Source organism: Chrysemys picta, chromosome 5, assembly GCF_011386835.1.
Source record: "Chrysemys picta bellii isolate R12L10 chromosome 5, ASM1138683v2, whole genome shotgun sequence".
Lineage (NCBI taxonomy): Eukaryota > Metazoa > Chordata > Testudines > Emydidae > Chrysemys > Chrysemys picta.
In genome coordinates this window covers 123,018,589-123,045,395 of record NC_088795.1, presented here as the reverse complement: position 1 = coordinate 123,045,395, position 26,807 = coordinate 123,018,589, and the positions used below count along the sequence as shown (strand labels likewise).

The following is a 26,807-nucleotide window of genomic DNA, read 5'->3' as shown; positions in this document are numbered from 1 at the left end:
CTTGTACGAAGGGAGATTTGAACATTATTCAGACATCTAAGTACTTGTTTTGTGTAAACCTCTGATTTATGGTACATCTTCTATTCTTTAGTTCACCAACAAACATTTTTCCAGTTGTAATGAATCATCAGAATGGTGCATTGGTCCAGTAATGCTTTTAGTGCATGGTTTTGTTTGTGTGCATTAGGATAAAGCTGTAGCCGAGCCAGTAAGCCGTCTGTTGGAATCAACACTACGCAGCACCCATATGCCAAGTCGGATTGGAGCTCTGCATGGAATTCTTTACATCCTTGAGTGTGACCTGCTTGACGAAACAGCAAAGCAACTCATTCCAATTATCAGCGAGTATCTGCTTTCCAATCTGAGAGGGATAGCCCAGTAAGTGTTCTGTATTTGAAATTTTGCAGTGTTCTATGGATGTGGAATAAGCATCTAGAAGTATCCTGGTTTATCCAAATCTCTTGATCCTGTAAAACAAGCTGTTTGAGAAGATTCTGAGGAGACTTCAGGTTGAGAATATGCTAATTACATTTCTTGCGGTGTTACTATTTTTGCTTCTGATTCCAATTGAAAATAGAGTGCATACTCATGAGCAAAAAGCTTTTACATTTCAGGTTTGAACCTCAAAAAGATAGTTGGTTTCAAAACTGAGGTGAATAGTCAATTTTTATTTTTATATGTACATTGTTTTCTTGTCCCCTAGCCATTTTGAAATTAAACAGGCTCTCAGACTGGAAACTAAAGGTTTCTATCCATAGATCAGAAATCATAATAGTAGTTGATACATACTAGTGTCCCTTGCCACTATTTTCAGCTTTGATTTGCAGAAGTGACGTGCTTGAAGGAAGAGAGAAAAATAAGTGTTTGATAGTTCAATAAAGTATATTACAAAATCTTCCCTTGTTTTAATTTAAAAAAGCAGTGGTTTTCAACCTGTGGTCCGCAGACCCCTGGGGGTCCGCAGAGTATCTCTAAGATTTCCAAGGGGGCCTGCACCTCCATCTGAAATTTTTTAAAGATCCACAAATGAAAAAAGATTGAAAACCACTGTCATAAAGGGTTTAAACTTTCTTCAAGTGCTTGTACATGTCCATTCCACTGTAGGTGTGTGCTGGCTCTGAGCACAATTGCCAGAAAAGTTTCCCTCGTGGTACCCATCAGGGTGGCTTGAGCATCCTCTGGGGTGCTCATAGCACTGGTATAAAGGGCCCAGCTGACTCTGTGCCCCCTCAGTTCCTTCTTACTGCCTGTGATGGTTGCTGGAACTGTTCCTCTTGCTTTGACAAGCATTCTCAGTGATCTTTGTTTCCTCTGATTGTTGTATATAGTTGGCATAGTTTTTAGTCAGTTGGTATAGTTTGTGTATCTTGGTTAGTTAGCAGAGTTTCATCTAGGCATACCTCAATCACCGGGCTTCAAGCTTTGTGCCTCTTGCAACACGACTATGTCCCTGAGTGACCTTGAAGTGCTTGGGTGAGGCTCACGTCTGGGACCAATGCCAGATTTGAAGGGATTTTAAGCCCCATACAAAGGGTATGTCTACACTACGAGAGCAGTTCGATTTTACTTAAAGCGAATTTGTGGAACCGATATTACAAAGTCGAACGTATTTATCCACATTAAGGACAGTAATTCGACTTTGTGAGTCCACACTAACGGGGCAAGCGTCAACATTGGAAGCGATGCACTGTGGGCAGCTATCCCGCAGTCCCTGCTGCCCATTGGAATTCTGGGTCGATCATCGCTGCAGTTATGGCCGTTGTCAAAACCTCGCGCCTTATCGTCCACCTTTTTCAGAGGCAGATGCTGAGAAATCGGGCAAGGAGGCTACGGCAGCACAGTGAGGACATTAAGTCTGAGAAGGGCACAGACCTCTCACAAACCATGGGACCCCGCGCTGTGGACATCATGGTGGCAATGGGTCATGATTCTGGGCCCGGGAAACAAGCACGGACTGGTGGGACCGCATAGTGCTGCAGGTCTGGGATGAATCACAAACTTTCGGATGCGTAAGAGAACTTTCCTGGAACTTTGAGTGTTGCTGTCCCCTGCCCTGAAGCGCAAGGACACCCGGATGCGAGCAGCCCTGACTGTCCAGAAGCGAGTGGCCATAGCCCTCTGGAAGCTCGCAACGCCAGACAGCTACCGGTCAGTCGCAAATCAATTTGGAGTGGGAAAATCTACCGTGGGGGTTGCTGTGATGCAAGTAGCCAACGCAATTGTTGAGCTACTGCTCTCAAAGATAGTGACCCTGGGAAACGTGCAGGTGATCATAGATGGCTTCGCTGCGATGGGATTCCCAGACTGCAGTGGCGCTATAGATGGAACTCACATCCCTATCCTGGAACCGGACCACCATGGCAGCCAGTACATTAACCGAAAGGGCTACTTTTCAATGGTGCTGCAAGCACTGGTGGACCATAGGGGACGTTTTACCAACATCAACGTCGGATGGCTGGGCAACGTTCATGACGCTCGCGTTTTCAGGAACTCTGGTCTGTTTAGACGGCTGCAGGAAGGTATTTACTTCCCGGACCACAAAATAACTGTTGGGGATGTGGAGATGCCTATAGTGATCCTCGGGGACCCAGCCTACCCGCTAATGCCCTGGCTCATGAAGCCCTATACAGGCGCCCTGGACAGTGAAAAAGAACTCTTCAACTACTGGCTGAGCAAGTGCAGAATGGTGGTGGAGTGTGCTTTTGGACATCTGAAGGGGAGATGGAGAAGCTTACTGACTCGCTCTGATCTCAGCGAAACCAATATCCCCATTGTTATTGCAGCTTGCTGTGTGCTCCACAGTCTCTGTGAGAGCAAGGGGGAGATGTTTATGGCGGGGTGGGAGGTTGAGGCAAATCGCCTGGCTGCTGATTACGCCCAACCAGACACCCAGGCGATTAGAAGAGCCCAGCGGGACATGCTGTGCATTTGGGAAGCTTTGAAAGCTAGGTTCCAGAGTGACCAGGGTAACCTGTGACTATTACGTTTTTTCAAACAGAAGCTGAACCTGCCCCCGTTTCTTTACCCAGTTAATGTTGACTATCCTCTCCAGTTACCAACCCCCTTCCCCCCCCCTTCCAACACACCTTTAAAAATAAAATAAATGAAACTTGGTTCATTAACACCGTTTTCTTTATTAAGGATTTCGCGGTAAAGGGTTGAAACTGGGATGCAGACTGTGGTGGGGAGTGGGAGTAGTGATGGAAAGGACGCTTCTAAACTCGAGGAATGACAGGCTCCTGCTCCTAGAGCAGTCCGCAGTGGTGGACTGGTTGTTTCAACGGAGCCTGCCACCCCTCCTTTTCGGGACTCTGTGGGGGGGGCTTTGTGAGTTTGTGGCAGGGGGAGGGCGGTTACAGATCCCCTGCTGCGTGGCTCTGTCATCCAGGCTAAGGACCGCTGGCTAAGATCTGTAACCGCCCTCCCCCGCCACAAACTCACATAGCCCCCCCCCACACAGAACATGAAAACCACCTCCCAGACTGACCAGTGTGCCTATTGACTGCAATGTGTGTGTGACCTTCTGCTGAACCTGCCCCCGTGTCTGCACCCTGGTAAAGGTGACTGTCCTCTCCAATTACCAGCCCCCTTCCCCCCTTCAAACACACCGTCCTCTAAAAGAGCGTGACAGAAACAGTAATTAACAGAAACATATGTTTTATTAAGAACTAGACAGGGGATGAAACTGGGACGGAGGCTTGGGTGAGGTGCATTTGGAGGGAAGGAAAGGACGTATCAAATCTTTGGGAATAAGAGCCTTCTGCAATTTGAGCATTCTGCAGGGGTGGAGTGACTGTTTTCACGGCCCCTGCCGCCCCTCCTTCTTGGGACTTTGGGTGGGGGGCATGGGACTTTGTGGCCGGGGAGGACGGTTAGCGATAGAATGCAGCGGGGCTCTGTCCTCCTGCCTCTGGTCCTGCAGAACTTCTACAAGGCGCCGGAGTGTGTCCGTTTGCTCCCTCATTAGTCCAAGCAGCGTTTGAGTCGCCTGCTGGTCTTCCTGCCGCCACCTGTCCTCCCGTTCATTGTGTGATCGCTGGTATTGCGACATGTTCTCCCTCCACTGGGTCTGCTGTGCCGCCTCGGCTCAGGAACAGACCATAAGTTCTGAGAACATCTCGTCCCGTGTCCTTTCTTTCGCCGCCTGATCTGCGCCAGCCTCTGGGAGGGGGATGTCAGGGTAGCTCGGGAGACACTTGCAGCTGTGGGATGGGAAAAAGGGAGTGAATTCCTCAAAAAGATACATTTTTGCAAACAATGAATATAGTCTTTCTCTGTGAACAAGACCATGCACAGTACCGATCACATGTGCACTCAGTACAAGGTCGAATTTTCTGTCTTCACATTGAGTGCCTGGGGTCTTGCTGTACAGATCACACAAGCGGGGCCGGACAACAGAATTCTGCTAGCAGGCGGCCATGGTAAGCCGTAGACTTTTGGCTGCTTAAAGCTTAATTTACAGCAGTGCCCTCCTTTCACGTTCCAAGCAATGCGCCTAGCGTTGGCCAGTTCCTGCTGCCGGTGATCCGGCCAGCATGAACTCTGCCCCTGTCCCACCCCCGTCGCGGCTGTCCCCGGGAAAGATCCCTGCACGCTGCCGGCGAACCGCTCAGCAGGAACAGTTCGCCTCCCCGCCCCCACCGCGTGGCTGTAAACCGCCGGTTACAGTTATTTAAAGGAACAGGCAATCAGTCCCCATACTAAAATTCCTCTAATTCAAAGCAGGTCAGCATGAGTGATATCACTCTGATGAGGATTACGGAGATAGAGAAAGACCGCATGCTCCGTGAATGCCAGCAAACACCAGGGCCGTATGCAGCCATGCTTTGCCAGGCAATGATACCTGAGTACCTGCTGCTAGCCTGGCGCGGAAAAGCTTCCTACCATGGAGGAGGCAATAAGGCCGCTCTCCCCAGAAACCTGATGCAAAGGCTTTCACATTACCTCCAGGAGAGCTTCGTGGAGATGTCCCAGGAGGATTTCTACTCTATCCCCAGACATGTTAACAGACTTTTCCAGTAGCTGCACTGGCAAGGACTAAAAAGTTAAGCGCCTAGAGCAAACTAATGATTAAAAACCCATTGCTAATATACCATGCCTATTCTATTCAAAATAAATGTTTAAAACACTTACCTACTGATCCTTCTCCTGATTCACAGTCCGGGTTACCGCCTTGGGAGGGTTGGTAGGGGATCTCCATGAGGGTGATGAAGAGATCTTGGCTGTCGGGGAAAACAGCGTTGAAAGCGCTGTCGACTGCCTCGTCCTCCTCATCTTCCCCGTCCGCGAACAGCTCCGAGGAAGCGGCTGTTGACAATACCCCATCGTCAGAGTCCACGGACAGTGGTGGGGTAGTGGTGGCAACTGCACCTAGAATGGAATGCAGTGCCTCGTAGAAACAGCATGTCTGGGGCTGGGATCCGGAGCCTCCGTTTGACTCTTTGGTCTTCTGGTACGCTTGTCTCAGCTCCTTGATTTTCACGCGGCACTGCGTTGCATCCCGGCTGTATCCTCTCTCCATCATGGCTTTTGAGATCTTCTCGTAGATCTTCGCATTCCGTCTTTTCTATCGCAGCTCCGAAAGCACGGACTCATCGCCCCACACAGCGATCAGATTCAAGACTTCCCGATCAGTCCATGTTGGGGCCCTCTTTCTATTCTGCGATTGCATGGTCACCTCTGCTGGAGAGCTCTGCATCGTTGCCAGTGCTGCTGAGCTCGCCACGATGTCCAAATAGGAAATGAGATTCAAACTGGCCAGACAGGAAAAGGAATTCAAATTTTCCTGGGGCTTTTCCTGTGTGGCTGGTCAGAGCATCCGAGCTCGGACTGCTGTCCAGAGCGTCAACAGAGTGGTGCACTGTGTGATTAACATCGAATTCCGTCCACACTAACCCTCATTTGACATGGCCATGTCGAATTTAGCGCTACTCCCCTCGTTGGGGAGGAGTACAAAAATCGATTTAAAGAGACCTATATGTCGAAATAAATAGCTTCGTTGTGTGGACGGGTGCAGGGTTAATTGGAATTAACATTGCTAAATTCGACATAGCCTCCTAGTGTAGACCAGGCCAAAGAAACACTGGGAGGTCAGGTTGAAGTTCCTGGTTCTGGAGGTGGCACCGAGACCTTCCTTTGAGTTGAGCAGTCGGACTCAGTACAGTATCAAGCACCTCGGCATCAGTGCGCTCCGCCAACCATGAAGGAGTCCCAGCACCGTTCGCCATCCCCAGTGCTGAGGAAGAGACATAAGAAGCAGCCAGCCGAGAAGAGATGTTGCCTGACACCTAAGGCCAGGCACGTGGAGACCTGAGCAGGGTGTGACCTAAGCCAGGCCACTGCTCTGCTTCAGCAGCGCAGCAGTCAGCGTCATTGACTCTGGCCCTTATACATGCGCCATTGAGTCAAGTACCAGATGAACAGTCAGCACTGGAGGGACAGTGCAGTACCAGTGCTATTGCGATGTCATCCATGCCGGCTTCACTCACTGCCACCAGGCACCTGCTATTGCTGTGGTACTGGTGTCATCAACAGTGTGAGAGCCAGTGGTATTGGAGCCGGCGGGCAGGAGAGAGCTGGTGGCCACCAGTTACCGTTCTGTACTCAGTCCTCCAGTACTGTCTAAGGGAAAACTGACCATGCTGGCTCCGACACAGGCTTCCCCATTTTGGCACTGCTCTCCAGCACCGGTGGGAACCACTCCTCCGTGGTCACCAGATAGACACTCCTAGTTGTCGGAGTCAGAGGTTGGGTCGTACTACTCTTGTCCACTGCGGATCCGGGCACAGGCGTGCCATTGAATGCTTCGCCTAGTGGTCACTGGGGACCTGTGCCGATGCAATGGCCCTTTTGGAACCCGTGGGTATTTCCCCCAATCCTGGGGCCCCATTCAAGGGGGGGAGTGATCCCTAACAACGATTCCCACACGCTGGGCGTGCTGTGCTTGGTTGAGGTCCACGTCAAGGAGCGGTGATTTATCACTAGATTGTTCACGAAACAGACTCAAGGGTCTAGGGACCTTCGATTGAAATAGCACTTGCTCAAACAGGCCATGCAGCCAGCTTCTGCACCAAGGCCCTCGTTGGAGCCAAGGTCACCCTCAGGGTCCAAAAGTGTTACCACTCCATGCTCTGGAGCAGGCACCTCTCTGAAGAGACAGAAGAGCTGTTCCCCATCGAGAGCACTGAGGAAAAGGTCCCGTAAGACCGATTTTGGACTGCTCCAGGAAGAGCATGGCCCGACACAAGGTGTGGGATAGTGTGGCTATCTCTAATTGTTCCCTGATACCAAGTAGGGAGGTAGAGACCTTGTATTGTCAACTCATCTCCATTCAGGGACAGGCTGGCACTCTTTTGGATGTTTGGGGCTTAATTGCAACTGACAGCTGGGTCCTAAGCACTGTCAGATAAAGCTATGCAATCCATTTCCTCTCCATTCCTCCAGCCCACCCACCCTCCCTCCCCGTCCCTCTTCAGGGACCCCTCTCATGAGATATTGCTCCTTGAGCAGGTCCATTCTTTATTTGCATTGGGAGTGGTGGAGGAAATTCCTCAAGAACCCTGGGGTCAAGACTTCTATTCCAGGTACTTCCTGGTTCCCAAACCCAAGGGAGGGGTAAGACCTATTCGCAACCTCAACAAATGTATAAGATACATGAGGTTCCGGAGGTCACCCTATCAACTATCCTCCCCACGCTGATTCTGACTGGTTTGCTGCTCTGGACCTTCATGGTTGCATTCTTCACGGTGCTTATTTCCATGTGGCGATTCTTCTGAGCTACAGAAGATTTTTCTGGTTCGTTATGACAAACCACCATTTTCAGTGCACACTCCTTCTCTTCGGACTGTCTTTTGCCACCAGCGTTCTTACCAAATGTATGGTCATGGTGATGGCATACCTCCAAAAGAAGGGAATCCATGCCTTCCTGTTTCTGGACAACTGGCTACTCAGGGGCAAATCCAGGGAAGACGTCCCTTCTCACGTGTGCATCACTCTGCGCTTACTCGACTGGCTGGATCTCATGCCAAACATAGAAAAGTCAACATTGATCCCTACTCAGACAATCGAGTTCATAGAGGCCCTAATACGAGTTTGAGAGAGTTCCTGCTGATCAACTGTTTGCAGACAATTTGCTGCCTCTGCTTCGGTCTGCAGTCTTAACTTTCCATGACAATGTGCATGTGCCTGACGCTCTTAGGCAACATGTCCACATGCACTGGTGATTCAGTTCTCAAGATTGTGCCTCTGCCCTCTGCAAATGTGGCTCAGGATGGTTTACAACCCAACCCTTCATCCCCGGACAGGTTGGTCTGTCTCCCTTCGTTGATCCTGGATTCCTTGCAGTGGTGGATGTTTCATGGAAATGTATGCCAAGCCCTTACCATCCAGGACCATTGTCACCGACAGGTTACATAATGCATCTGGTGTCGTTGAGGGCCTGTGGTCAGAGCAGGAAGTTCCACTGCCTATCAGTGTCCTGGAGCTTTGGGCCATCTACAATGCCTTTTTCACTTTCCTAGACCACATCAAGGGTTCGATAGTTCACATGCTGACAATATCACTATGATGTATTATGTGAACAGGCAAGGGGGAGCACACTCCAGAGTGCTCTGCCAAGAGGCAGTCAGGTTGTGGCAGTTCTGCATTGACGAGAATATCACTCCAATGATTAATCACTTGCCCAGGATCCAGATTCCTCTCACGGATCATCTCAGCAGGAATTTTTCCTTGAGCCATGAGTGGTCTCTGAAGCTCAGTGTTCTGTGAGTCGTTTTTGCAGAGTGGGACATCCTGGTGATCAACCTGCTTGATACAAGGAACAACAGAAAATGCCAGATGTTCTGCTCTCAAGGGGGCCTCAGTACAGGCTCCCTGACCAATGCCTTCCACCTCAGCTGTCAGTCGGCTCTCCTGTATGCTTTTCCTCCGATCGCAGTTGTTCTACAGGTCATCCTCCAGCTGAAAGTGGATCAGACCAAGCTCATCCTCATTACCCTGGCATGGCAGAGGCAGGGCTGCTTTTCTGACCTTTTTGTGCTGTCAGTTTAGCCTCCCATATTCCTTCCTCTCCATCCTGACCTGCTCATGCAGAATCACGGTTGCATCGGTTGCATTCTTTATCCTGGTCTCAGCTCGCTGCATCTCATGACATGGCTGCTCTAAGGTTGAATGAGAAGAAAGGGCTATTCAACAGGTCCTCCTCAGTAGTAGAAAGCCTATCAGGATAGCCTATTCAGCAAAGTGAAAGCGTTTTTCATTGTGATCGTTGGCCTGTGGAGTTCACCCAATGCTGGTTAGTATCCAGGACATCTTGGAGTATTTGCTTTAGCTTCAGTGGTCGGGCCTTATGCTTAGCTCGCTGACAGTGCATCTAGTGGCAGTCTCCTCCTTTCATCCACCCACTCATAGAAGATTGGTGTTTTCCAATTCCACAGTGGCGAGATTCTTGAAAGGAATCCTTCATCTCCATCCAGCAGTGCGGAAACCAGTTTCCTTCTTGGACCTTATCACGGTCTTTGCTGCTTTCTTGGGACCTCCATTTGACCCTCTTGCATACTGCCCTTTTCATCTTTTATGTCAAAAAAACCTTTTTTCCTTGTGGCGGTAACATCTGCGAGGAGAGTGTGAGAGCTGCAGGCTTTGATGGCAGAGCCTCCTTACACGCAGTTCTGCAAAGACAAAGTGACATTGCAGCCGCACCTGAAATTTGTGTCTAAAGTGGTCTCTCGGTTTCATTAAAACCAGGAGGCATATTTGCTTGTTGTTGTTTTTTTTCCACCTAAGCTGCATTCAGTTCCAGAGGAGCAGTGTCTTCATGCATTGAACATCGGACAATGTCTGACCTTTTCTCTGGACAGGGCTAAACTCTTTTGGTCTTTGCCTTGTCTGTGTCATATGCAGACTGTATGAAGGGAGAAGCAGTCTCCTCACAGATAATTTCTAAGTGGATAATTTTCTCTATCAAGACTGCATATAAAACAGCTTCAGCTACACACCCTTTATGGGTGCAAGCTCATTCTACAAGAGTGCAAGGTATGTCAATAGCATTCTTAAGTGACGTCTCAATATTGGATATTTGCAGGGCTGCTAAATGGTCATCACTACATACATTTATGAACCAGTATGCCATAACCACAGCATCCAGAGCAGATACCAACTTTGGGAACGCAGTCCTGAAGTCCTTGTTTAAATAGACTCTGAGCACCTCTCCGGGTGGGGGTGGGGGGTACTGCTTGTGGGTCACCTAAGTGGAATACACAGCTGCATCTACTCGAGAAAAAGAAATGGTTACTTACTGCAACTGGTTCTTTGAGATGTGATGCAGATGTTTATTCCACAACCCACCCGTTGTCTTTTCTGCATTAGAGTCTAGTTTCTGGATGTTCAGTGCAAAGGAACTGAGGCGGGTTGAGGTGGCACTACTTTGTATAGCCAGGGAGTAGCTATGGCCACAGGGTGCAAGTGTCACCCCTCTATGGATACTGTAGGCAAAATTTTCAGGTCTGACATGCTGGGCACGTGCACACCTACATGGAATACACGTCCGCATCACATCTCAAAGAACCACAGTTTACAGTAAATAACTACTTCTTTACTGATCTATAACCATTTGCTTTCTTGCTTATTTACAGCTGTGTACATGTCCATAACCAACAGCATATTTTAGTGATGTGTGCTGCGGCATTCTACTTGATAGAGAATTACCCACTTGATGTAGGGCCGGAATTCTCTGCAGGAATTATACAGGTATGTTTTGCACAATGCTTCAGATTACAGAAGATTGGTGCAGTCTTGAAGCAGTGCAGATTTTTAAAAAAACTTTTACGTGGATTATTATTGATAAGATTTATGAAAAAAATGTTTTCTTCTTTGCATATATATCTGTATGGATGATCCACCCTAGGGTTTGTGTGTGCTCCCTGAGGGCCCACACTTGCTCAGAGCAGCACTTTGTGCCTCCAGTTGAGGTTGTATAAGATACTTACCCACTGCCGCTCAGTTCCTTCTCAGCTGCCCGTGACTTGATACACAGCAATTGTGTATCCGCTGATTCTTAGCTTCCTGCCTTTCTTAATATAGTGACTTATTCTAAATTTGTCTTTCATTTGTTTAGTTATTTTATTTCTCTTTTTAGTTTTAACACAGATGGGTGTAGAAGGAGCTTGCCCCCTCCCCCCCCACACACCTTTTTCTTTGTCCTATGAGTTACGCCGAAGACCCTGGGGATTAAACCCTGCCCAAAGGTCTTTTCCTTGTAGTTGACAGGCATTTGAGCTACCTTTGCTGCCTGGGAGACACCCATGTCCCATCAAAGTGCATGGTCTGTATGGGATTTAGAGGCAGGTTGCAGAAAGACAGGTAGGTTAGGCTGAAGCTCCTTCTAATGGAATACTCACTAGCCCCAGCTCCAGCCACACCTTCAGAGGCTAGGACTGCTTAGAAATAGAAGACTTTTTCCCCTGCTAGGGAAATAAGGAAGAGGGGTAGGTCACCCATAAATCCCTCTGAGACCTCACATCTCTCAAGGGGAATGGTTGAGGTTCCCATACAATTCCAGTACTGAGCTGTCAGTACCATATAAGAAGCAGCATGTGGAGAATTCTTCTAACAGAGCACAGGGAGCCATCTACCTCTCGGTACACAGGCTCCTACTCATGCTCTGGTACTATCGTCTTCTCTGCACTGGAGTTCTGAGGTCAGAGAAGTTCCTCTACAAGCCTCTCTAGTACCACGCTCACCATCACTGGACTGACCATTCTCCTCTACCAACTCAGACTTCAGGATACCATAGCCCTCCAGCACCCTTCAGATTTCTCTCTTGGAGACCCTTTTCATACCAGAGGAAGTGGAGTCCCCTCTGTTATGGACTTCTATGAAAACCCCTTCCCTGGTACTGCTCAGTCACCTACAACCGCAATCATCCTGGATTGAACTCCAGTCAGGCCTCTGGTACCAGCACCTTTATCTGATGCTCCCCATTTCAGCCCAGGGGTGACACTTCTTCAGAATCCAAGGTCTCAGTATAGGCTCTTTTTTTGGCACCATACCATCACACCCCACTGAGCTGCCTTTCTGAGGAGGATCTTCTGGACCTCCCCAGATTCCGTACATCCAGGGGTTATGAATATCCTTGGGGAAAACCTTCCTCTCTCCACCCCCTTAGTGGGCTCACTGGAATCCCTGGGGTCAGCTTGGTGAACAATTTTATAGGGACCAGCCAAAAAGAGATCCCAATATCCATTGGCACTGCATCACTCACAGGCAGCATCTGACCTACCTTCCGTACTGCAGGATCATCCTTCGGTACCTTATGCCCCTTTGGCCCTGGGACGCACTGAAGAAAAGCAGGACCCACAGATGGAGGGGAAACTCACCCCATCAATTAAGTTCTCTTCCTCCACCAATTAGGTGGTAATGCCCCCAACACCCTTTTTTGCTGACTACTTTCCAGCCTTCCAAGGCCTCATTAAATACCTGGCAGAATTCCCCCAGATCCCAGTAGAGGAGGTTCAGGAGTCTCAGTGCTCCTTGATGCACATTCTAAATATCACTCCTCAGGGCAAAATTGCACTCCCAGTCGGTGAGGCTCTGTTATCATCTGCTTGCACAATCTAGCGAACGTCTGCCAATATCCAGCCCACCTGCTAAGTGGACAGATAAAAAGGTACAGTATAATAACCAAACGAGTGGAACACTTGTTTTCCCACCCCACTCCCAATTCCCTGGTGGTGAACGCAGCTAACGAAAGAAAATGACAAATCTGCTCCAGATCTTCTCCTTATGATGAGTCCAAATGTTTAGATCTCCTGGGTTGAAAAAGCTAGTCCGCAGTAGCTCTCCAATTTCAAGTGGCAAACTACCAAGCCCGGGTGGCAAATAATGATTTTAACACACATTCCAAGTTCACACATTTTATTGAACATCTGCCACAGGACCAGAGGGAACAATTTCAGGCCATCATTTTGGAAGGTCAGTTAATAGCTAAAACCTCTTTCCAAGCTGCCTTAGATGCTGTAGACATGGCTTCTAGAGCCTTAGCTATGGCTTTAGATATGCAGAGAGCATCCTAGCTCTAGTCTTCTGGCCTCCCAAGAGAAGTGCAGAATATGCTTGAAGACCTTCCCTTTGAAGGACCAAGCTCTTCAGTGTTTACAGACTTCTCCCTCCACACCCTGAGGGACTTGAGGTCAAATTTAAGGTCTCTGGGAATTTACATTCCTGCAACAGAGAAACAGTTTAGTCCCAAACATCACAGTGCTCTCTATACAGTGTCAGTACAATTCTCAGCAAACTTTTCTCAGACCTTTGGACTTTCAGAGGAGGAGATCTAGATCTCCAAAAAGAGACCACCCCCTTTTTACAATACCATCTGCTCCTCCCTCTAAGAAACAATTTTACATCTTGGACGAGGGCATCTACTTTCCTGGATCCTGTGCTGAGGAAACCCTCCTTTGAACCTACATACATGTTCTTTCCTCCACCTCTCCCTCAGGACTTTGTTCCTTATAGCCATAATTTCACTCAGTGCTTGTATGGCAGACCTGTCATTTACTACTTTCTGTAGAGATAAGGTTACACTGTATCCCCATCCTCATTTCTTCCCTAAGGTCTCTTTGGAATAAAATTAATCAAGAGATCCACCTACCAATGTTTTAGCCAAAGCCTCATGTCTCCAAGAGATCTGCCTACATACGCTCCAGGGATGGTGTTGCAGTCTTCTTGGACTTGCCTCCTCAGCACCCGCCTCCCACAGCAGAGCATCCATAGGGACATATACTCAAAGAAGGAGGAGAGGTTACTTACCTTCAGTAACTTGAGTCCTTCAAGATGTTTTGTCCCTCTGGGTCCTCTGTTTCCCGCTTCCTTTTTCTTGTCTGTGGTGGCTCTGCTTCACAGTCAAGAAGGAACTGAGTGGTGGTGGGTCCAGGCCATCTTTTGTGCCTTCATTTGTAGGCACAGGGTGTTGCTCTGTGCAGGCATGGACCCTCGAATACTGCTTTGCATTCTCCAGTCAAGGGTAGCCACGCATCCTATAGTGGAGCACCCATAGGAAGAAAACATCTCAAAGAACTCAAGTTACAGTATGATGAGTACCCTCTCTTCCCCCTCCCCCTCCCCCCCCCGAAGGGATTTGATTGAGGAGATTAAATCAGTTCTCCTTGTTACAATTGTACTTTAGCAGTTTTCTGATATATTGGTATCGGAGTTTAGTTAAATACAATCAATTGTTTCTTAGATTTCTTTCTTGCTTATTTCAGGTCTGTGGCGTAATGGTGTCTGGAAGTGATGAATCAACTCCATCCATTATTTACCATTGCGTCCTCAGAGGATTAGAACGACTCCTTCTTTCAGAGCAACTTTCTAGACTGGATAGTGAATCTTTAGTTAAACTAAGTGTTGACAGAGTGAACATACACAGCCCCCACAGAGCAATGGCAGCCTTGGGGTTAATGCTGACTTGCATGTATACAGGTGTGGATTTATTAGTCAATTATTTATGCTCTGTGTTTTAAGTACATCTTTTTAGTAGACTAATACCTAGCTCCTCTAGAGCACTTTCCAGAAAATTAAACATGTTTACAGCTTACTGACAGAAATAAATTTTTTTCAGTTATACCTGTATTCCCATAGTGAACTTATTACAAGATATCTTTTTTTCTGCTTAGGAAAAGAGAAAATCAGCCCAAGTCGTGCAACAGATGCAAATCCCACAGCTCCAGACAGCGAGTCTGTTATTGTAGCTATGGAACGGGTGTCTGTTCTTTTTGATAGGTAAGAAAACAAAACTTGCAGCATAAACTGGAATAAAAGCCTCACATTTTGGCATTGGCTCAATTTGTTGGTCACTATTCTGTTCATGATTTTAAAATGTCATTGCTGATAGTTACTGTGCTGTTGATTAAAAATACTTTACCAATAATGTACACAGCAATATCATTACAGCGGTTGGGTCCAATACAGACGTACAAGAATGTAAATAGGAAACATTAAACGTTATACAAAACAAATACCTCTGCTTACCTAAAATACATGCCTCAGCACATACGGTGATTACTTGTGTAAAATATTTCAATGATCATAACAAAGTAAGCATTAACAATACTATAATCCTATTTATTGACACTTATAATGTAGTCAGAAAAATTTCATTTCTGCAGTCATGATGAAAATCGTAGTTTTGACTCTGGCTGCATAAAGTAATCACCGAAGGGTTGGAATGCCCATTTTGAGGGTTATGAGTATGTGAACTGCAAGAACTATTAAAAAGTATACTTTTCTTTTATAAAAAACATTCAGCAATATTTAACTGTTCCCATTAACTTCAATGGGAGTTATACCTCTGACTTCAGTGGGTACAGTTACAACAATGCTAAATGCTTTAGAAAATACCGCCTTTTAAGATTTCATAAGTCAGTCCTGAAAGGCATTATGGAGCACTCCACAAGCTCAACCCTCATGAAGCAGAGAGAGCATATCTTTGCAGAGGAAATCAGTGGTGTGGTAGTTCATATCTGCTTTTCCCAAGACACCATGAGCTTGATCTGCAAGCATCAACAGATGCAGCCTTTGACCAGAAGAGACTCCAGTTGTTGGTTCCTCATTAAAAGTATCCTTAAAGAAAATGACCTTCATTTCCTTGCCATCTAGCTCTGTTTCTCTCCATCCCTAACATAACATTCTTCTTGCTATTTCCTTTTTGTTCAATCAGCAGAGATGGTATGGATGAAAATGAAAAAAATTTACTTGTGAATTTTCTTTCTCAGATTGCCAACAATGCTAATGCATTCCCCCAAATGCACAGACACACCATCTTTTTAGCATGCATCTCAGACATAGTGTGGTACACTCGGGTGTAGAGTTAGTTTGTTCTTGGTTTTTTTTTTTCTAGAGCTTCACTTAGTCCCAGCCTATCATTTAAAAAAATAAACCCATTAGCAGTCAAAAGTTAAATGTCATACAGCTGTTGAAGAACTGGATTGTCAGTTGGGTCGGTGTTAGATCTCAATGCTGAAGAGCCCGCGGGTCTATCTACATATAAAAGAAAAGAATTCCTTTCTATTCCTCTTGACTCTAGAAAAACAGTGGGGAAAATTTCCTAGGGACTAAATCAGCATGAATGTTCTACTGAATTAAAATGGTCAAATATATTCATTCTCTTCTTTGTTTTAGGATCCGGAAAGGATTTCCTTTTGAAGCTAGAGTAGTGGCACGGATCCTCCCTCAGTTCCTAGATGACTTTTTCCCTCCACAGGATGTAATGAACAAAGTTATTGGAGAATTTTTATCCAACCAGCAGCCATACCCACAATTCATGGCCACAGTAGTTTATAAGGTAGTGTATTTTTTAAATTGATTTTTCATAAATATACTTTTGGTGCAAGGCTGTTCACTCTTTGAAGTCAGTAACTAGGACTCCTGGCAAATGTACTATTACTGGTATTATGTCAAGAATATAATCTGGCAAAAATTATTTTAAACCTTTTCACTTCTGAAGATATCCATTACTGACATTTGAAAATTCCATTTGTGACATTGACCTGAATATGTGAAAAGGGCAAATTTTTTCTGATTTTTTTTTTAATGCCGTTCATGCTGAATTTCTTGACACAATACATATAATTCTGGTGCAGAGCTTCATAAAAGTGACTAGAAAAATAAACCTGCATGTGGCTTTGTTTTAGTAAACAAACTACATGCTTGTGCTATTACACTGAAGAGCGAAATTAGAAATTCCAAAGATAGACCTGAACATGTTTTGTTTTCTCACATTTACTTGCACAAGTTGAAATAAATAAAACCTGTAATTCTGAAATACTAAAATTCAGAGAAGACTACATTCCTACAATACTGAATTCCTAACAGAAAGCAGGGGAAATTTTATTTTAAGAGCCAGGAAATCAAAGAAAAGGTTTATACACTCTTATTCATGTTATACCCTGTTGAGGAGTGAGGGAAAGAGGCCTGTTCATGATAGAGAATCAACTTTACCTAATTTGTCAATTTAGGGTAGAAAATTACAGTAACTCCCCACTTAACGTCCTCTCACTTAACGTCCTTTCGATCTTACATCCCTGCTCCATTACAGAACGTGCTCGTTTAAAGTTGTGCTATGCGCCGCTATAAAGTCGTTTGGCTGCTTGCTTTGTTCACAGCTGGCAGCCCCCTATCAGCTCCCCTACGTAGCCCCCCCCTTCCCTCTGCTCCCACCGCCTCCTGCCCGTGGCAATCAGCTGGTTTGCGGCATCAGGAGGGAGGGGGGAGGAACGAGGACTCGGCGCGCAGGCTCCCCCTCCCTCCCCTGCCTCCTGAATGCCGCAAACCAGCTGATTGCAGTGGGCAGGAGACGGGAGGGAGGGGGGAGCCTGTGCTCAGGAGGCAGGAGCTAGGACGCACGCTCGGAGTAAAGGGGGAGGAGATGTGGGGGGAGAACAGGCGGATTAAGGGTGGGAGTTTGGGGAAAGGGGTGGAGTGGGGGGGCTGAGGGTTGAGTCCCCCGCCCCGGTGCTTGCACAGTAGGGGAAGCTGCAGCTGCTGCTGCGCAACGTGCTTCTCCTAGCCTACAGCACCTTCCTCCTCCTTGCCTGCCTCATTGTCTGCAGTGCCAGTGGGCTGTGCCTGTGTGGGGTAAGGTGGGGGCACCCCCCATTGCTTCATACTCAGCAATGATGATTGTAATATTAAATTGTTTCTTTAAAATGGTTTAAAACTTATACCTGTATTAAATTGCTTGTTTAAAATGTATATAATGCCTTTTGTCTGGCAAAATTTTTTTTCCCTGGAAGCTAATACACACCCCACACACACCCCATTTACATTAATTCTTATAGGGAAATTGGATTCACTTAACATTGTTTCGTTTAAAGTCACATTTTTCAGGAACATAACTACAAAGTTAAGTGAGGAGTTACTGTAGTTTGTATGCAAGTCTTGTTCTAGATCCCATTTAAAAGTTTAGATGTACTATGACATTCCAAAGAGGGCAAAATCCATGGTCATAGTACAGAGTACATGACTAAACTGGCACTTACCAAATCAGTGAACAGAAAGTAGACAGTTATGAATCTACGTATAACTGGGTGGGGCACCCTGAAGTGTCTCAGATCATTTGAGACGGGTTGGGAAGAATAGCCCTCTCAGTTGTAACACTAGTCTGGATACTCTGTTTGGCATAATCTCTTGGGATCTGTTTTCCCAACATCTGAAGTAGAAATTAATCACACACAATTGAAGGCTCAGATGTTTAATGTGCTATTTTAATTATATTTAGATACAGCTATCTGTCACAATGTACCCAAATGGAATTTTGTAAGCAATCTCATGTACGTAATGAACATTTTTGACTGACAGCCTGTCTACTAAAATCTGACTGCCATATCTAATATCATAAAGATTTAATAAATATTCTTATGCTTGCTTGAATCACCCATCTTAGTGGGTAAAATGCCTATAGAGTTTGGAGTAGCAGGACACTCATCTAGGCTTACATGTTTGCAGTATGTTTTATGTCTGGCCATTAGTGTTCTAACGTCTTTTCCCACATGAAATATTTATTATAATTTTTGCAGGTTTTTCAGACACTACATACCACTGGACAGTCACCAATGGTCCGTGATTGGGTGATGCTCTCTCTCTCCAACTTCACACAGAGAACGCCTGTTGCAATGGCAATGTGGAGTCTTTCCTGTTTTTTTGTCAGTGCTTCCACCACTCAGTGGGTTTCAGCAATGTATCCTAAACCGTTTTTATGTGGGTTTAGCACTTCTGTAAAGTGGATTGATAACACTGGAAACTGAAATCCTCCCTTCATATATCTAACAAGTACACCATGGGCAGCAGTACTTCTCCACAATGCCCTGCCAGGGCATCAAATTTCACCAAGTGGGGCCACTTCCAAAAGTGATGACATAGTTCATTCTCCGTGTCTATTCAGTAGCTAATATACAATTACTGGCTTAAAATGTATTACCTGTATTATGCAGAGATCAGACTAGATCAGTGGTTCCCAAACTTTAACCTCTGTGAACCCCTTTCCCCAAAAATGTCAAGTCTCGCGAACCTCCTCCTAAAAATGAATATTTCCAGGGATTTTCTCCTTTACCTGAGTATAAATTATAAACGCAGTGATCTTGGAAATATAAAATTTGTTTTTATGACATGCTTATTACACACTGTTATTAATTATTTATCATTACAGTATTTTTATTACATTATGAAAACGGCAACACTCTTCCAAGATCTCACTTTCATAGCTTGTATTTAAGAAGCCAGCTCAAAGCGTTCTTCCTACACAATCATTCATGTCTTGAGCAGTCCAGGCAAACAACTCACGTTACAACAAAGCGTAAACTTGTTCTTCATAATTTTAAAAACAATACTCGCTGCCTATTTAATTTTAAAAACAGCAAAAAATATCCACTTCCCTTTCCATTTCTTATAAGGAGCCTTGAAGTTTGAATCTCTTCGGTGTGATAGATATGCTTGCTTTGATCTGCCTAGCTGGCAGTCTAGGGGCTCCTGTAACATTTCGCAAACCCCAGTTTGGGAACCACTGGACTAGATGGTCATGGTGGTCCCTTCTGGGCTTAATCTACAGCTCAGTTGTTTGAATTGCCAAGAGTGGATGCCAGTTGGTACAAGCTGTAATAGTTCAACACTGGTACCATAATGGTTTATAACTTTACTATCAGATGTAAACTGTCAATTATTTAAATATCAGACAAGGGTGAATTTTTAGCAGTGTGTCAGGTTCAGCCATATCGCTTACATATATTTTAAGGGGAGTCTTGCATCTCAACCCCTACATTACTATGGAAAATCTTTCTTTTAGTGGTGTAAGCTTTTAATGTAAAGAATTGAGAGACATTGAGAAGTGATTTATTGCAGGGAACAAATGATTAACGATCCTATAACGTTTAGAACTTTTTACCAGATATTTTCAAGGTGGCTTTTTATGATTTTCCTTTTAAAAATCAGTCATAAGCATTGTGCCAAGCTCTAGGGCAGAGGTGGGCAAACTACAGGCCTTGGAGCCATCCTGTCTGGCCCCTGAGCTCCCGGCCGGCCCTGGCCCCTCCCCTGCTGTCCTCCCTCCCCCACAGCCTCAGCTTGCCGTGCCGGCAGCACAGCGGCATGGCTGGCTCCAGCCGGGCAGTGCGGCTCAGGGGCAGATTTACAAGTGAGCACAGGATGCCCTGGCACGGGGCCCCCCAACAACAGGGGGCCCCAGGGCGGGCACTCGGGCAGCTCAGCACTGGTGCACCCCCCTGCAGGGGGGGAGGGGCTGCACTGCACTGCGGGGGCAGGGGAGCAGGCAGGCAGTGCTTGTGGCAGGAGCATGGGGAACGGGGGCGGAGGACTGAGGAGGAGCACCGGGCGGCCGTGCAGCTGGCCAGAGTTTGCCCACCCCCTGCTCTAGGGTAAAACACTCTCGAAAGAACGTCCTCATCTACATTCTTTCCCCTCCTTGCAGCTCTGTCTTTCCCCTACCTCTCCCCAAAAAATTGTATTTGACAAACATTCCTCTGCAAGGCAGCAAATCACAATAATTTTAAACTGGCAATAGGATAACATTCCCCAAAATAGTTGGAACAATGAATTGAAGGATGCAGTGGCATTGCCCAATGAATGTGTAATTAAAAAAAAAAAAAAAATCTTCTCACCTTAAAAAGAACTGCTGCTCAGGAAAACCAGCCCTGAATATGACATTTGATAAACAGTCTAAAAATGGAAATGTCTCCATTATGTTTTACATTTCCTTGATGATTATTTTTGTGGCTCTGTGCATTGGCAGTTCTGTTTATCTTTAAGCAGTGCAGAACTGTGTTGCTGATGAGGGTTTGTTTCTCCTAATCTATAATCTAACAAGTGGAAAGTATTCCTACCAACTCATTTTAAGCTAACAATAATGGGGAAGTTGCATAGTTATTCAGAGAAATATAACTAAGAAATAAAGCTTCTGCAATGGCAGTTTAATTGCTACCTGCAGATATCTTGCATTGACAGTTACACAGTAGTAAAGCAAAAATACTTAATTTATCTGGGAATGCTTTTTAAGTCAGTGATATTTTTGTGTAAAACTTTAAAGTTTGTCTCTTACCTCATTATTATACCCTTAACTACTTTCTCAGTCTTCCACATATTATCAGCAGAATGGGAAAATCGGAGCAAGTGGACATTAACCTCTTCTGTTTGGTGGCCATAGACTTTTACAGACACCAGATAGATGAGGAACTAGATCGAAGGGCCTTCCAGTCTGTGTTTGAGATGGTGGCATCGCCAGGAAGCCCATATCATCGCCTACTAACTTGCTTGCAAAATGTTCACAAGATCACAGCATGCTGAACATCGTGATGTTGGTTAATGAAACTCGGTGGCTTGATTTGGAATCTGGTATGAATGTTTAGAGAAATATAAAGATGCAGAAAGCAGCTGGGATTTGCTTCTGCAATGAATCTGCATCTGTCAGTTTTATACTTCATGCTTGTTTGCATGGAGAAGCACTCTGCACCACAGAGAATCACATGAAAGGTGTAATAGGAACATTCTTATTAGCAGTGGGTAGCTGTGCTAAATGGAAATATGTATATGTTTTATGTAATGTTTGGGACTAACTTGAGGCTGAATTACTAACTAAAATATATGGGCAAATACTTTATGCAGGAAAGCCAGGTGTTACTCTCCTTCCTGATGTTCAACTTAAGTCACCGTGTTGCATCTGGTATCGAAACTCTGACAGAAATACTCTCTCAGTGCAAGTTTGCAGTCATTACAAATCTTATAGTTTATATACATATATATATATACACACACACTGTGAGGTAGTATAGATCAGAAATTGTTTCCTAATGTCTCTCCCAAACAAGGAAATGAGAAACCAGTTTTCAGGAGTAACACTTCCAGCATGCAATTCTTCTCTCTCTGGACTTTTTAATTGACTGTGGTGTATGTGTTGGTGGCATGGGACATGTAGTGCACATACATAACCACACTTTTCTTTTTTTCTTCTCAGGATTTAAAATTTGAGTACAATATATCAGTAAAAGAAATTTTAACTTAAATATTTCTATATCATGTAAAGTATGTAAAATTGTAAAATGTGTGGTGCATGAGATGTGCTGTAATTTGAAATGAACAAAAAGCCACTCTACTGACTGTCTTGACATCTGTATTGTCCTCATTTTCTCATCGTGTGCTCAAGTTCATGTTCATTTTTAAAATCCATCTTAATGTACAGGTTACATTTTATGTTCTATATTTCACATTTTGGTAGGTTAACACTTTAAAAACTGGAATATATAGGCTAGATTGTGTTGATGCTATGTTAAGAAGGCATTTCTGTGATCCATTTGACTGTAGCTTGGTTTGAGTTTCTTTATTTTGAGATGTAAAGGAGGGGGGACTAGATATCCTGGATTAGCACTTTGTATACTTAGCTATTCTCACCTGCTACAGAGGCGTTGGGTTTTTTGTTTGTTTTTGGTTTTGTTGTTGTTGTTTTTGTTTTTTAGAGAGAGAAAAATGATGCAAGTTCCCAGTAGCCAATAAGTATCTGGCTTTTTCATTGATACTAATGGAAACCATGGAGTCATTTGGATATAAACCACTCACTTTACTCTAAGCAAATTTATGCTGACAGTTAAGAATCAGAATTCTAATGTGGTCTACTTTGGGGCTGGCTAAAGTGTTAGATTATACAGCCACTTTTATTAGTTGTCTACAACATTATGTTTATACACAAACACAGCATAAGCATCCACAAATTCCAAAATTCTCCAACTCTACACAGGGCCAGATTCTGCTTACGCCTCATGCAAGCCTTTGATTTTAGTTGGTTGCATGTGGGGAAATCTAGGGCAGTATTTTTCTGATAACTGTATCTGATATAATTCTTCAATATAGAAAAGCAATGCCTTGGTTCTGAGCTACATTGCTATATTTAACCTCATTACATTTTCTCATTAACACCTGTTGGTAACACTCAGAATATCTAAATAGTGTTATCAAGAGGAGCATATACTGTATGTATTTGTGTATATAATGTATATGTAATTATACACATGTGACTACATTTACTGTATACAAATGTGTATATTTGTATTTATTAAACCCATGGATTTAAACTAATTCCAATTCTTAGACCAAAAATGGTTGCTTTTGCCCATAACTTGATTATAAAGGAATTCCCCAATGATGTCACTTCCTCTTATGATAGGTACGAAACTGATGATATGGGCAGCAGAAATAACTGTAGACTTGGCATTATCTAGCTGTTCGACAGAGTTTATTATCTAGAGAGTTATTTCTGCCCTCTGAGTTGGCGGCTGCTTCTTTCTTGGGCCACAGCACTGTGGTGACTTTTTTAAAAAGAAACTGAAGTTCAGAAAGGGTTTAAAAAAATAGATATTATTAAAGGTTTTGGTTAAACTGGAAATTTTACAGTTCTGATAAGAGACCACTTGCCAGGGAAGTGAGCTATAATGCCCTCAGATTGCAATTAAGGGTAATATAGATCACTAGTCCTTTTTGTAACCCCCCATAATAGTTTTCTACTATAAACCCACAAACCAGTCAGTTTTTGTATGATATATTGTAAGTGAAGATATTTTTATAAGCTATTTTCCAAAATTTAAAATAGATTTTAATATATTTTTGAAGCATTTGGTAGTCACATCTTAACCATAGATCACTATACTTTCTGTTTCACGAACAGATAAATCTTACATATTTTTAACCTCATAATAACCACCGCATGATTGGTCAGTATGCCTCCAGATGATGGCAGCTGGCCATCCCAACTTCTGAAGTTTTCCAAACAAATCAGCTGAGACTTGCCATAGAAACTTTCCAGCCAATAAAAAGAGCATATTAAGCTAAGGAGTCAACATGTGACAGAAATGGATTTCTATTCAACATGTGATAAATTCCCTCTTGTCAGTACTATTGTTGGCATTTGATAGGATGTTCAGGTTTCCCACTTCAGACCATCACCCAAAAGCGATGCAGCCAGGTCTTACTTCAGATAAATTCAAGGATAATCAGAATAGTTGTGTGTGTTGGTCTTATCTCCATGAAAATTTGTCATACATAGAAAACAGGTTTGCTGTCTGTAGATCTTCAATGTCTCTAGATTTTTCTTCCCCAGAATAATTAACTGAATACAAATACACATTCATTTTCAGATGTATGAATGTCTTGAAGGGGACATAGCTTGTTATTCTCCATAGTTTGTAATTACACATTTATAAGGCTAAAATTTAACATTTCTTTCCTTTGATGTACATTTTTGTCCTTTGTTTCTTTTGAGATGAAAATTATCATTTTTGTATTTGTAAAAATAATAACTAATATCTACACAATACTGGTCACACCCATCAATAGTTATATTGTGCTTTATGGTTTAATTTCTGCCTCTTACAGCAGAACAGAATATCACATGGTCATGTTTTCTGTGTCTATTTAAAAAAAATCTTAAGGTTAGATTTTTTTTAAATTACCATCTGTTACTCCAGTTTATGATTTTTTTATATTTGATCAAGATTAGCTGTTTCCCTTTTTAATATGCTACCAGTAGCATAAAAACAGATCCATGCTTGACATCAAATTGGTTTTGGAAATTTAAACTGAGATTTTCACTGAGACCCGAGATATAAATAGTTAGATGTATATCCGGTGTCCCAAATAACTAAAATAAGCAATATTTAACGTAGTCTATATACATATAATGTGAATTGATAAATCAAATTTTTCATTTAGAGGGTATTGAAATAGTTTGTAGCATAGTTAAGAAAACACATCTGTGAACAAGCAAATTGATAACTTATTGAAATCTGAATGAGGTTTAACCTAGAGAACCTGCTTTTTTTCATAAAGTGCTGCCTCTTTTGAGACTCTTACTTTTTAAAAATTCAGAGGCAAGTATCAGGCAGATATCACTTGACCAGTAAAGTTTGGCTAAAGTAACTTCCTTCCTTTTCAGTGAAGTTTTATTTTATTCCTTTCAACAGAGGAGACATTTGAAATACCTTATACTTGATACTAAAACAAGTTGAATTAATGCAAATAATTTCTATTTGCAATTGAAGACTGTCAATTGAGGTTTTATTAAAGTTCCTTCTTTTTAGTCCTTTGTGCCCACTTTTGGGATGTCTCCCTCACTCAAAAAAATAAATACAAACACCCGGTACTCATGAATTCTACATTATATTACTTCCCATTGCAGAAAATCCCTTCTCAGCCTGAAAGGATAAAATCTGAGACTCACTAATTGACGTGAACATTGATTAAAACTGTGAATACCTAATGAGCAGCTTTCAGTAAAACTTGAAAAAGAATGGTCAACCTTCAGGTTAAAAGTGAATTCCAATCTAGTATTTCTTAATTCTATTTTAAGAACATTTCATCATGTCATTCTCTTTTAAATTACAGTTGGCTTTGTATAGCAAACAAGGAGGTTGTGTCAAAAACACTGCAAAGGCACTCCTCCAAGAGCAGTCTTCAAGGGCAGACTCTAAGTCTTCATATGGTATTTCAGAGCTGTCATGACTAAACACTATCCATGTATCATGCCTCCTGAATGCAAGAAACATTCAGGTGTAATGAGCAATAAATATAGCAATAAGCAGTCTAAAGAGATGGTTAGTCATTCAGGGTTTTACACATTGGTTCTTTGTGGGGGCAACTGAGTTACTGTGTTAAATAAGGTTTTGTTTTCTTATAAAGACCCCAAGAATACTATGCACTAAAACCAGGAACCAACTGAGAATAACCAAGGATATATTTTTAAACTGGCACCAGTATGTAACAGTAAAAAGAAGGCAATTTTTAAGGTTATAAAACAGCAAAGAAAGTATTTAAGTAATTCCCTTATTCTAAATAAAAAGTTATCTGTAGTAAAACTGAGAATCTGAGATGCCTACCTACTGTTAGGATAAACACTGCACCAAAGAATCTGGAAAGGGTGCTGAAGTCCAGTGTGCTAATTTACCTCATTTTGAGAATTCAGATGGAAATGTTTGTGCCTGTTACCTTAAAGTATCCATTAAATAACTTCAAAAAAACTACTAACATTCCTACCCGGAGAGCTTCTATGGTATGTCAAGTTATTAAAGTTAGCTGGACATGAATGCTGTGGAAACACAGTTTAGGGATGCGTGTACCGCTTTGTCACATGCATGTTGTGTGTGGACTTGTCATCATTCACATCAGTCTTTGTCTACACATAATGTCAAATTAGACCAGGCTGACAAAGGAAGGATAAGGTAATCGGCATACCATACAGTCCTATGATGTTGTCTCATATGGTTTGAGGGCTATGATGGGCAAGGCTTGGAGCCCCAACACCAACAGTAGCTGTATTTAGAGTAAAAGGAAGGAATATAATTTTAGATGTATGTTTAAATTTAAAGACGTTTGCTGAAAATATTGCACATTAAAATTAGAGAAAATAAATTACACATTGTTGCTGTATGTGATTTTCTGTTTATTTAAAACATAAGTTCTGAATACACTTTAATGGGCTGCAATAAAAATGTGCGTTTATGCTCTCTACACTGATCCAAATGTAGGGGGTGTTGAGAAAATGTGAAAACATTTGAGCTCTACACTGCTGCATGTAAGCTCTAGTACTATTTACATGTTAAATAAGGAAGAACACAGTGAAGATTTTTTTTACTCTTTCTGCTAGACATGCTTTCCAGAACTTAAAGGATAAGGGCTTGCCTACACAGGGACACTCAGCGCAGGTCTACACTACAAACTTGCCTCAGTGCAGCTGAATCCAGTGTGCTAATTTACCTCATTCTGAGAAT

General features: G+C 43.6%; 1 protein-coding gene across 7 annotated transcripts in view; it reads left to right on the top strand.

Annotated features, from left to right (window-relative positions):
* HTT (huntingtin) overlaps window positions 1-26,466 on the top strand; it is a 212,571-nt gene extending 186,105 nt beyond the window's left edge. For 5 of the 7 annotated variants that reach the window (XM_005304086.5, XM_065598286.1, XM_005304085.5 and 2 more), the window contains 7 exons: window positions 188-378; window positions 10,632-10,746; window positions 14,259-14,472; window positions 14,667-14,772; window positions 16,171-16,333; window positions 18,567-18,727; window positions 21,129-26,466. In XM_005304086.5, coding sequence (XP_005304143.1) covers window positions 188-378; window positions 10,632-10,746; window positions 14,259-14,472; window positions 14,667-14,772; window positions 16,171-16,333; window positions 18,567-18,727; window positions 21,129-21,342 — 1,164 coding nt within the window. In that variant the 3' untranslated portion in view covers window positions 21,343-26,466. Of the gene's footprint in view, window positions 1-187; window positions 379-1,797; window positions 2,981-10,631; window positions 10,747-14,258; window positions 14,473-14,666; window positions 14,773-16,170; window positions 16,334-18,566; window positions 18,728-21,128 lie in introns of those variants that run through there. The other 2 variants (XR_010601950.1, XM_065598287.1) reach the window with 2 other exon arrangements.
* Window positions 26,467-26,807: the final 341 nt, after the last annotated feature.